Source organism: Desmodus rotundus, chromosome 7 (genome assembly GCF_022682495.2).
Source record: "Desmodus rotundus isolate HL8 chromosome 7, HLdesRot8A.1, whole genome shotgun sequence".
NCBI lineage: Eukaryota > Metazoa > Chordata > Mammalia > Chiroptera > Phyllostomidae > Desmodus > Desmodus rotundus.
The window spans coordinates 106,148,469-106,161,053 of NC_071393.1; the positions used below are offsets into that span (position 1 = coordinate 106,148,469).

At 37.9% G+C, this 12,585-nt stretch overlaps 1 protein-coding gene across 3 annotated transcripts in view; it reads left to right on the forward strand.

The window, feature by feature from the left end:
- Positions 1–12,585, forward strand: part of MNAT1 (MNAT1 component of CDK activating kinase) — a 168,035-nt gene that overhangs the window by 94,589 nt on the left and 60,861 nt on the right. For 2 of the 3 annotated variants that reach the window (XM_045201450.2, XM_024567623.3), the window contains exon 7: positions 7,815–7,936. The exons of the other annotated variant lie outside the window; for it this stretch is intronic. In XM_045201450.2, the coding sequence (XP_045057385.1) occupies positions 7,815–7,936 (122 nt within the window). The remainder of the gene's footprint in view (positions 1–7,814; positions 7,937–12,585) is intronic. 3 annotated transcript variants of the gene reach the window in all.

Here is a 12,585-nt window from a genome sequence, read left to right on the forward strand (position 1 = left end):
TTCATTTGTTTCTAATTATCTTTTGATTACTTCCTGATTTCATTGTTAATCCCTTTGTCATTGTTTAGTGACTTGTTATTTAGCCTCCATGTGCTTGCGTATTTTTGAGGGTTTTTTTTTGTGACCGATTTTTAGTTTCATACCATTATGGTAAGAGAAGGTGCTTGATATGATTTCAATTTTATTTAATCTATTGAGACTTGTTTTGTGTCCTAGCATGTGGTCTAACTTGGAAAATGTTCCCTGTACACTTGAAAAGATATATATTCTGCTGCTGTGGGGTGAAATGCTCTGAAGATATCAATTAACTCCATCTGATCTAATGTGTCATTTAAGGACGCTATTTCCATCTTATATTTTTGTCTGGAATATCTATGCATTTATGCAAATAGAGTGCTAAAATTTCCTACTACGACTGTATTACTGCTGATCTCTCCCTTTATGTTGATTAAGGTTTGCTTTATATACAGTGGTATCTTGGTACTCATTGCCTTCAGAACTCATCAAATCTGGTACTCATCACATTTGGACAAGAAAAAAGGTTTCAGCACTCAGTGCTTGCTTGCCACTCATTGCACTTGTTAGAACTTGTATGAGTCACCATGCCACCCTGCAAGAGAAAATGCTTCACAAATCGTCACTTGCTGGCCACTCGAGTACTGACCACTGTGTTCAGGTGCTCCTGTGTTGAGTGCATAGATGTTTACATTTATATCCTCTTGTTGGATTGATCCTTGTAGCACTATGCAGTGTCCTTCCTCTGATTATGGCCTTTGTTTTGAAGTCTATTTTGTCTGATATAACTATTGCTACCCCAGCGTTTTTTTTTCTCTTTTCATTTGTATGAAATATCTTCTTCTATCCGTTTACTTTTAGTCTTTGTATCTTTCTTGCTAAGGTGGGTCTCTTATAGTTAGCAAATGTATGGATATTGTTTTCTTCTCCTTTCAGGTATTCTATGTCTTCTGATTTGTGCATTTAAGCCATTTACATTAAAAGTGATTATTGGTATATTTATTTATTGCCATTTTATTCTTTTAACTGTGCTCCTCTCTTTTGTTGTTCTTCGTCATCTTTTTCTTTTTTTCTTCACTCTTTTTTTATATATATATATTTATTGATTATGCTATTACAGTTGTCCCATTTCCCCCCTCCACTCCAATCCATCCTGCCTACCCCCTCCCTCCCACATTCCCCCCTATAGTTCATGTCCATGGGTCATACTTACAAGTTCTTTGGCTTCTACATTTCCTACACTATTCTTACCCTCCCCCTGTCTATTTTCCACCTATCATCTATGCTACTTATTCTCTGTACCTTTCCCCCCCTCTCCCCCTCCCACTCCCCTATTGACACCCCTCCATGTGATCTCCATCTCTATGGTTCTGTTCCTGTTCTAGTTGTTTGCCTAGTTTGCTCTTGTTTTTGTTTTAGGTGTGGTCGTTAATAACTGTGAGTTTGCTGTCATTTTTACTGTTCCTATTTTTGATCTTCTTTTTCTTAGGTAACTCCCTTTAACATTTCATATAATAAGGGCTTGGTGATGATGAACTCCTTTAACTTGACCTTATCTGAGAAGCACTTTATCTTCCCTTGCATTCTAAATGATAGCTTTGCTGGATACAGTAATCTTGGATGTAGGTCCTTGCGTTTAATCTTGGGTAATGTAATTATGACGTGCCTTGGTGTGTTCCTCCTTGGGTCCAGCTTCTTTGGGACTCTCTGAGCTTCCTGGACTTCCTGGAAGTCTATTTCCTTTGCCAGATGAGGGAAGTTCTCCTTCATTATTTGTTCAAATAAGTTTTCAATTTTTTGTTCTTCCTCTTCTCCTTCTGGCACCCCTATAATTCGGATGTTGGAACGTTTCGAGATGTCCTGGAGGTTCCTATGCCTCTCCTCATTTTTCCGAGTTCTTGTTTCTTCATTCTTTTCTGGTTGGATGTTTGTTTCTTCCTTCTGGTCCACACCGTTGATTTGAGTCCCAGTTTCCTTTGCATGACTATTGGTTCCCTGTACATTTTCCTTTGTTTCTATTTGCATAGGCTTCATTTTTTCATCTACTTTTCGAACAGATTCAACCAATTCTGTGAGCATATTGATAACCAGTGCTTTGAACTGTGCATCCGATAGGTTGGCTATCTCTTCGTCGCTTAGTTGTATTTTTTCTGGAGCTTTGAAGTGTTCTGTCATTTGGGCCTTTTTTTTTTTTTTTTTTGGTCTTGGCGCTTCTGTTACTTTAAGGGGCGGAGCCTTAGGTGTTCACCTGGGCGGGGTAACGCTGGTCACTGTGCTGTGACGCTGTATGTGGGGGAGGGGCCGAGAGGGAGCAATGGCGCCCGCCTCACTCTCCTCCGGATTTCAGTCTTTCACTCCGATACCCACAATCAAACTGGGCCCCTCTGGTGCTGGTTCCCGAGTGGGTAGGCTTGTGCACACTCTAGGCCCCTGTGGGTCTCTCCAACAACCTCTCCTGTGAGGCTGGGAGTCTCTCCTGCTGCTGCCCCAACCCCCACGGGCGTTTTCAATCAGAGGTTTGAGGCTTTATTTCCCGGAGCTGGAGCCCTGGGTTGCACAGTCTGCTTCGCTCCCCGCCGTTTACCCCGGTTTATCTGTGCGAATGTGGGGCCACGGGGTGCTACCCACTGTTCTTCCTGCCCTGCTCTCCGCCACTCTGAGTCCGGCCCTCTCGGTTTATCTGCACAAATGTAGGGTTGCAGGGTCTGCTAGTGCTCGGACTGCCTGCCCCGTTCGTCCCACACTCCGTCAGTCTCAGTCCCGCCAGGGCCACGCGAGTTCTCTCCACCCCGGTGCCCGTCTCCGCCCCTCCTACCGGTCTGGATGAATGTCTATTTTGTATTTCCTTGGTGTTGGACCCCCTTGCCGTTCGATTTTCTGTCAGTTCTGGCTGTGCGAAGAGGCGCAGTGTGTCTACCTACGCCGCCATCTTGGTTCTTCCTTTTTCTTCACTCTTTAACATTACTTGAAACACTGGTTTGGTTGTAATGAAATCCGTTAGCTTTTTCTTGTCTGGGAAGCTCTTTATTTCTTCTTCAATTTTAAATGATAGCCTTGTTGAGTCTTTGTTGTAGTTCTTTGCTTTTTATCACTTTGAATATTTCTTATGAATCCCTTCTGGCCTAAGTGTTTCTGTTAAGAAATCAGCTGTCAGTCTTATGAGAGAGCTCTCTTAAGTAACTAAGTGTCTTTCTTTTTCTGCTTTTTAAAAGCTTTCAAAGAGAAAAGCTCTCTTTTTCTTTAACCTTTGGCATTTTAATTACAATGTATCTTTGTGTGGACCTTTTTGGTTTCGTCCTGGACTTGTGTGTCATTTTTGTTCATGTAGGTAGGGAAGTTTTCAGCCATTATTTCTTCACATAGGTTCTTGATCCCTTGCTCTCTCTCTTCTCCTGTTGGTGTGCTTATGATGTGGGTATTATTATGTCTTTATGTTGTCCCAAATGTCCCTTAAACTGTCCTCATTTTTTAAAATTCTTTTTTGTTTTTGCTGCTCTGATTGGTTGTTTTCTGCTACCTTGTCTTCCAAATCTCTGATTCAGCCCTCTGCTTCATTTAACCTACTGTTTAGTCTTTCTAGTGCATTATTTATTTCAGATATTGTATTCTTCATTTCTGACTGGTTCTTTTTTATGGTTGCTATGTCTTATTTTGTTGTCTCTTTGTTGAAGTTCTCATTAAGTTTCTTGAACATCCTTATAACCATCCTTTTGAACTCTGTGTGTGGTAAATTGCTTGCCTCCATTTCATTTAGCTCTTTTTCTGGAGATTTCTCCTGTCTTTCATGTGGGAGATGTTTGTCTCCTCATTTTGGCTGCCCCTTTGTGTTCATTTCCATGTATTAGATAGATCTGCTATGATTCCCAGCTCAGTCTGTCCAAGATTCCGCCCGGAGTCTGAGCTCAATAGGGCAGGGCCACTGGAGTGGGCAGGGTGGGCCTAACGGGTCTCCTGTAAGAAGGAGGTGCCAGTGGAGCTTGGGGGAATGTGGGAGGAGTGGACCCCAGAGGCACACAACTCAGTCTGTCCTGGATTTTCCCCAGACCTCAGCAGTGCAGGGCCACGAGGAGTTGAGAGGGTAGGGCCACTTGGATCCTGGATGGTGGGGCTAGAGGATCTCTTGTGAGGGGGGGGGTACCAGTCAGGTTCACGGGATAGTGGGGGAAATGCCACACACTCAGTCATTGACACCCCCTGAGTCTGCCAGACCGCTACACCCTGGCACAGGCAGCTGACTTTTCAGCATGGCGTGTGCTATGCATGGTGCAGGAACAGGGAGTGGGGGTGGGGTGGGGCTGTTTCATTCCCCAGGCTGATGCTCTAAGAAAGGTAGTGCTTCACCCAAGAAGGATTGTGTCTGTGGTGTGGGAGAGGGACTCAGCACAGGGGTCCCACAGCTATCCCCTCAGTTTTCTCCCCAGAGCCACAAACTCCAGTAAGAGCATTATTTTAATTTATAGAATTTGGAAACCTGACTCTAATCTTACAGTTTTCTTAGTGTTCGTACCTCTATAGCAGATGGCTGTTCTCCTGCTGTTTCATATTATTCCTTCATTCAGTAAAACACTGAACAGATCTTTGGTTCCAGGCACTGTGGAGTAAATTATGGCAGTGAATATAGGGCCTTACCATCTCACGGGGAGACAGATATTAAAGAGATAATTATACAAAGAGAGTTTAAGAAAGTTACAGGGTTTATTAGCAAATATGTTAATTTTTTAACATATGATGAGGCTAGCCTGGCAAATAAAAGTCATTTAAGCAGTTGCTGTTTTTCATGACATTGACTTATTGAAGAGACCAGATCAGTTGTTTTGTAGTATGATTGTTCTAATTTTTTTCCCAATAGTGGTATTCAATATGGTTCTGAGAATATTTTTATTATCTTTTTAATAGTTATAAATAGACAATATATCCATTTTGGCCAATTTAGAAAATGCTGTATAAAAATAAAAATATAAATAGTTCATAATCTGATCACCTAGATAATTGTTACAATGAACATTTTGGTATTTTTCATTATAGCTCTTATGCAGATTTAAAAATAATTTAGGTCATCCTGATTATATGTTTAATATTTTATTAAATCCCCTTTGAACATTATTTTAAATGGCATACACATGATTGCATTTGAACTCATATTTACTTAAATTTCCCAATATAACTGAACATTTATGATCATTTTGGTGTTTTACAATAGAAAGTTAACCTATGATGAAGATTTGATTATATTTCTGACTTTTTATTATACATTGCCCAACTGTAATTATTGGGTGAAAATATGTAAATATTTTAATGGTTTACTCAATTGCTTTTCATAAGGGAGCAATTTCTTGTTTATCTTTCCTGTTTATCACTATTTCTATAATTTAATGGAGATAGAATTTTTTACATTGTTTTACGGGCCTGATTTTTTTTTACCGTATGAGTTTAAATTAGTCCTGGAGTATTTTCTGGCTATAATTTAAGCTGTGCTGCACTGATTCAGTCTCTTCTCTGCCTACCCCTGCCTCCTTATACCCGCATTCTCTGATGATGTTTGTTTGTTACTGTCTCAAGACACAGCCTATAGCTCTGGTAATAATTGTTGTTTCTCCATTTCCCTACTTTTGTATTCTTTGTCTTCCCTCTCAGGTCTCTCACAGGTCTTACTATCTCATTCTTCCACCTTTTATTGATTCTTCCTCTCTTGATTTTCTGTAGTTCTTCAAGTATGTACCATATGGTTTGGTACCAACTAATATTTAATTCAGGTGTGATACATCACTACTGCAACATACAGTTTAATTTCCTTAATCTGGATCCTCCTTTTTGGGGGGTAATTTAGAATAATATCACACTTACCATTTTGATAGAAATACCACGTTCAGTTAACGGTTTGCATCTGGAAACTTTTGAAAGCCTTTTGACTGCAGTCACTTAAAACCCCTAACCCTTTCCTTGCAGTACTTGTTAAGACATCTATCTATCTGGTCAGTTGATGATTTTTTTAAAAAAAGTCTTAATTATCTGACTGCCTTTTCCTGTTAAATTCTTCCCGAGCTTTGGACTTAAGAAACTTGGCATCTATTTCACACCAGTTTTTTTGTGGGGGAGGATAGATTGAATGTTAGAAGGCCAGGTTTTGCATCATTTATGATCATGGTAAACGGAATTACCACTGAATAATTTCCTTCTCAATGTCATAATGTTTATTTCTCTTTAAATACCATAATTTAAAAAATTCTTTTTTGCACCTACAGTGTTTTGACCATATCTAAGTTATTTGAATTATTATAAAAAATTGTTTTAAACCATCTAGGATTTACTTATAACATCAAAGTTTCATTTTTATTTTTTTAATTTTTAAAAAAGGTTTTATTATTTTTAGAGAGAGGGGAAGGGAAGAAGAAAGAGGAGGAGAGAAACATTGATTGGTTGCCTCTCATGCCTCCAAACTGGGACCTGGCCAGAAACCAAGGCATGTGCCCTGACCAGGAATTGAACCAGCGACCTTTCAGTTTGCACTCCTCTGATGGATCCACTGAGCCATACCAGCCAGGGCTAACATCAGAGTTTCAAATTGAGCAACTATGACTATATTATCTAAAAATAGGACATTAAAAGGCAATGTGGTATAGTAGAACCCACACTGGCAGGAATTAGGAAATATGACTCTGTGTGACCTTAGGAAAATTTACATTTTGGGAGTCTTAGGTTTATTTTTAATCCATAAAATAAGGAAGTTAGGGGAAAAGAACATGGGCTTTAGAATTTGACTTGGCTTCTAATTCTCAACCTGCCATTAACTATAGTGTGACCTTGTAAAGGACTGATCTAAACTCCTATTTCTCATCCATAAAGAGTAATAATATTTATTTCATATTTTCAAACAATGGCTCCAACAAGGGATTAATATCCAAAATACATAAAGGATTCATACAACTCAATACCAAACAAACAAATAATCCAATTAAAAAATGGGGAGAGTATCTGAACAGAAACTTCTCCCAAGAAAACATACAAATGGCCAACAGACATATGAAAACATGCGCAACTTCACTAGCTTTTAGGGAAATGGAAATCAAAACTGCAATGAGATTCCACCGCATACCTGTTAGAATGGCTATTATCGACAAGGTAGGCTGGCCTCTTCTTAATGAATGGAATGCTCTGTGGTCAGATTCATTTCTCAGCAATTGGAGTACTGTGACATAGTATAAGATTTAGCTTGACAGTTTCATGTTTGTTTATTTACTTTTTTTTTAGTTTTTAACTTAACATCTTTATTTTTTATTTTTTATTATTATATATTTTTTCAATTTTTCAATTATTTTATTGTTGTTCAATTACAGTTGTCTGCATTTTCTCCCCACCCCTCTACCCCACCCCAGCCAAACCTACCTCCCTCCCCTGCTTCCACCCTCCCCCTTGGTTTTGTTCATGTGTCCTTTATAGTAGTTCCTGAAAATCCTTCTCCCCACTGTCCCCTCTCTGCTCCCCTCCAGCTATTGTTAGATTGTTCTTAATTTCAGTGTCTCTGGTTATATTTTGTTTGCTTTTTTCTTGAAAGTTAAGGGTAAAAATAATCTTAATGAAGTTTTCCAGATATTTCACTTCTATTCTCTCTTCCTTGTGTGTTATTCTGTAAGGTAAATAAATAAATTAGAATATTCAAAACCCATCTTTAGAAATTGAGGTGAAATATATATATAATGTAAACTTTACAACTTTAATCACTTTTAAATATACGTTTCTTAGCATTACATACATTCCCATTGTTGTGCATCTGTTACCACTGTCCTTCCTTTTTTTCACAGGGCCAACATATTTCCTTGGCACCTATTCAAAAGCTTGAAGAAGCTCTATATGAATACCACCCACTGCAAGTAGAGACGTGTGGACCACAAGTGCCTGAGTTTGAGATGCTAGGAAGACTTGGGTAAGTGCCCAGAAGAACTTCTCATTGAGGAGCCGATGTTTAATGCTTTGTTTTTACCTTTTTCAACTGACACTTTACCATTAGATTTTGAATTTACGGAATTTTATTCTCTTTTATAAAAAGAATGGTGCTTAATACTAAGTTAATACATTATTTTTTTACGGTTTTATTAGGTTTTTTTGAGATTGGATTGTATTAGTTCCTTTTGAAGGCTGTCCTTGGCAGCTATACTGAAGTAGCTGTTCATTTTCAGGCCTCCCCCCCCTTTTTTTTTTTTTTTTTAAAGAAAAAGGGTCTTAATTTAGTCAGTAGTATGCCAGTAAAATATGAGAGTTGAGCTCCTTGCCATGAAAAAGAGTAGATTCACTCACTGTGTTATGTCTACAGTGAAACTGTATTGATGAGAAATTAGCTACAGAATATATTTTGTGAAAAGTTATAATGTAGGGGTTGCCAGTGGCTCAAAGTCATATGCATTCATTTTAAAAATGAATGTAGGATCGTGGCTTCTGTGAGTGATGGATTTGATCACAGTCTTTCTCGGGGACGTGGGTGGATGGATATTTGTATACTTGAGTACAGGCACAGACTTTGTTGGATGGAGCAAATCGTATTTTGCTGTGGTGTTGCAACAAAGATTATCGAATGAAAAGATGACCCAGAATTGGTTTTCTAACAAAATAATGTAGTGTAAAGGTATAATTGAAAAGGAAGTAATCGGCACAATGAAACCAGTTAATTAAAAAAAGACGCTAGTGGCGAAGATAAGATAGGTGAAACACATAAAATCTACATGCATCTTTAAAAACAAAATCAGAGTCTTGAAGATAATACATAGTATTTTGTACATGAACATAGAGGCTCCAAGGTCAAATTAGTATTAAAATGATGGATAATTTACATATTTGCTATTTGGTAGATCTTATGCTTTTCTTTAGTTCTGTATACTCTTAATGTTCTGTGATCTCCAAGCATAAAGTCAGGGGGGTGTGAAACAAATACTAAAACCCCATTTGAGTGTGATGTAACAGATTTATCAGATAATTGGCCTAAATGCTGAAGTTGAAGCTTGAGGAGCCAAACAACATAGGGTTGTATGATGTAAAAAGTTATAAGTGATTTAGACATTGATTTCTTTTCTCTTACTTGGTAATGAAGAGCCGGAATTCTGTATCTCTAAAGTAAGTTTTTTTTTTTAATCTTTACTTTTATGTCAGTGAAGACAAGTATTTAAATAGTATTCCTCTGTTAGAGTTTGATGCATTTTCCAATAATTTCAAAATTACATGTGAAAGATTATGGAAATGGCCAGGTATAATAACAATGTATGACAATAATTAATACAGTAGATATGAACAGGGAAAAAACTGCTGTTGCAATGTTCTTATATTACGTGTGAATTGGTGTAGTAGTATCTGGAGATAGAATATATGTTAAAGATGTTTACTATAAACCCTAGAACAACTAATAAGATGTAAAACAAAGTGGGATCATGAATAAATCCATATCAGAGAGAATGAGATTAAAAAACAGAAGGCAAGAGAAGAGGGGGCAAAATAAATGGGATCATTAGGAAACAAGTAGCGTGGTGGCAGATTCAGTTTTGACTATATCAGTAATTACATTAAATATAAATGTTCTAAACAGACATCATCCAAAAGACTTTCTGAAGTGATGGAAATAGTCTGTATCAGTGCTATTGGAAAGAGTGGCCACCAGTTGCACATTTTAACTGGGCATTTAAATTTGTCTAGTGCAAGATAATAATTGAATTTTAAATTTTATTCCTTTTAACTTAAATAAACACATGTGGCTTGTGGCTACCATATTGGATAGCACAAGGTCTTAATACTCCAAATAATAGGTTGAGATTTCCAGAGTAGATTTTTTTTGTTTTTTATTATTTATTTATTTATTTTTTAAGATACATTTATTGATTATGCTATTACAGTTGTCCCATTTCCTCCCCTTCACTCTAGTCCTTCCTGCCCACCCCCTCCCTCCCACATTCCCCCCCCTATAGTTCATGTCCATGGGTCATACATATATAAGTTCTTTGGCTTCTACATTTCCTACACTATTCTTACCCTTCCCCTGTCTATTTTCTACCTACCATTTATGCTACTTATTCTCTGTACCTTTCGCCCCCTCTCCCCCTCCCACTCCCCACTAATAACTGTCTATGTGATTTCCATTTCTGTGACTCTGCTCCTGTTCTAGTTGTTCGATTACTTTTTAGCTTTGTTTTTTAGGTTCAGTTGTTGATAGTTGTGAGGTTGTTGTCCTTTTACTGTTCAGTTTTTGATCCTCTTCTTTTTCTTAAATAAATCCCTTTAACATTTCATATATATAATAAGGGCTTGGTGATGATGAACTCCTTTAACTTGACCTTATCTGAGAAACACTTTATCTGCCCTTCCATTCTAAATGATAACTTTGTCCAGATAATATTTAAAAAAGCAAGATTTACTATATTTTCTACAAGGATCTTGCATTTTTAAAATACATTTTATTGATTATGCTATTACAGTTGTCCCATTTCCCCCCCTTTATTCCCCTCCACCCTGCATATCCTTCCCACCCGAATTCCCGCGCCCCCCTCCCCTCCTTAGTTCATGTCCATGGGCTGTACATATAAGTTCTTTGGCTTCTACATTTCCTATACTAGTCTTAACCTCCCCGTCTATTTTCTTCCTACCATTTATGCTACTTATTCCCTGTATGTTTTCCCCCATCCCCCCCACTTCCCTGCTGATAACCCTCTGTGTGATCTCCATTTCTGTGATTCTGTTCATGTTCTAGTTGTTTGCTTAGTTTGTTTTTGTTTTTGTTTTTGTTTTAGGTTCAGTTGTTGATAGTTGGGAGTTTGTTGTCATTTTAATGTTCATATTTTTGCATTATATATAAAGATACAGTTTCTCTGAGCTTTACAAGTTTGTTTGAACTTCTTGAATCTATAATTCATTATTTTTATTTTGCTCCATTGTTCTTTTTTCATTCTGAGACTCTGATTTCACATATGTTAGACCATTTGATGTTGTTTTACAGTTCTGGGATGGTCTGTCTTGTGCTTTTAAATCTTTTCTTAAATTTGTGTTTCAAAAGTTTGGATAATTCCTCTTGTCCTATCCTCAAGTTCACTTACTTTTCTTTTTGTGTCCTTCTGTTGATAAGTCCATCAAAAGAATTCTTTCTGTTACTGCAGTTTTCATATATTGCATTTCTATTTCACTCCTTTTTGTAATTTCCATCTCTTTGCTGAAACTCCCTGTGTGTTTACATGTTATCCACCCTTCTCACTAGATCCTTTAACTTACGTATGTTATTTTACAGTGCCTCTTCAATACTTCCAACATCCTGTGGTCTGGTTCTATTGACTGTTCTGTGTCTTGATGATAGATTTGTTTTTTTCTCCTTTTTGTGTGTATTGTAATTGTTGCTTACATATTGGACATTTTGTGCAAAAGAACAGCAGAGATTGAGATAAATAATATTTATGCCCTTTTTTTCTTGTCAGGCCATTAATGTAGGGAGTTGAGTATTAAATCTGTAGTTTGATCTCAGTTTGGGTTTTGTGGTTGCTATAGTTACCATCAGAGTATCACGGCTTCAAATCCTTCCAGTTGTGGTCTGTTGCTTCTTTGTGTCTTAATACAAGGCCTGTGGTGCTGAAGGGATTTTCTCAGTCTCTTTGCTCCACCCTTAGCGTTCTGCAGGCTTTACAAGCCTGAGCCACAAAGGGGTTTTTCTCTGGATATCCCTCCTCAGCAGTAGACTGCTCTTGCTTTTTACTTGGAATAAGTCTTGTGGTGGAAGCAAGGGGTTTCTTAGTTCTCCTGTTTGAGCTTTAGGAGGTCCTGTGTGCTGGAGCCTCAGGGTGGTGCTTTCTCAGTGTACCTATCCTGTTCCCTGAGGCAAACAACATTAGTCTCGTATGTACATCAGGGTGCAAGTGGGTTTGCCATTCTTTTCTCAGCCCCTCAACCGAACAGCTCCTTGTTTTGGTGGCAGTGGGGGGTTCCTGAGTATAATACAGTTTCCTGCCCCTCCCCGAGCTCTGCTTTGGATCAGAGTGTTAGCTTGGGTAAGAGTGGGTATCCTACCTTTCCTCAATGGTTGAAGGCTTTTGTTGTGTCAGTATAGGATTGGAGAGGGTTGCAATGGGTTTTCTGCTCCCCCCTCAGTGGCATCTATAACTTTTGCCTTCCCTCAGCAGCTAGCCTTGGCTGTTTTTTTTTTTTTTTTTTAATAGTTAATTTCCTTTCCCATTTGGTGTTCAGTTAATGCTGATTTTTATTGGGTCTCTTTAGTGGAATATTCTCATCTTTCTCCTTTAATCTGTTACAGTGATTTGTGCTGCTATGTGCAGAGTGGGACAAGAGTAGGTTTACAGTGCTTTGTATGGAAAATAATATAATAATAAGTAATACAAGAATAATCTGTTTCACATACTTAAAACTGTATGTGTATTATTTTACTAATTAATGCTGATAGAATTTTGTGTAAAATAGATGTAGCCTAATAGACTTTTCTTCTTGTTTTGTGTGAAGTATTACACTGAGTACACTTTGGTAATACCTTTGATTGTTTGGAATTGTTTGGAACCCTCTTAATTTATTTCTGCCTTTACCATTATGGTTTAGATTTTA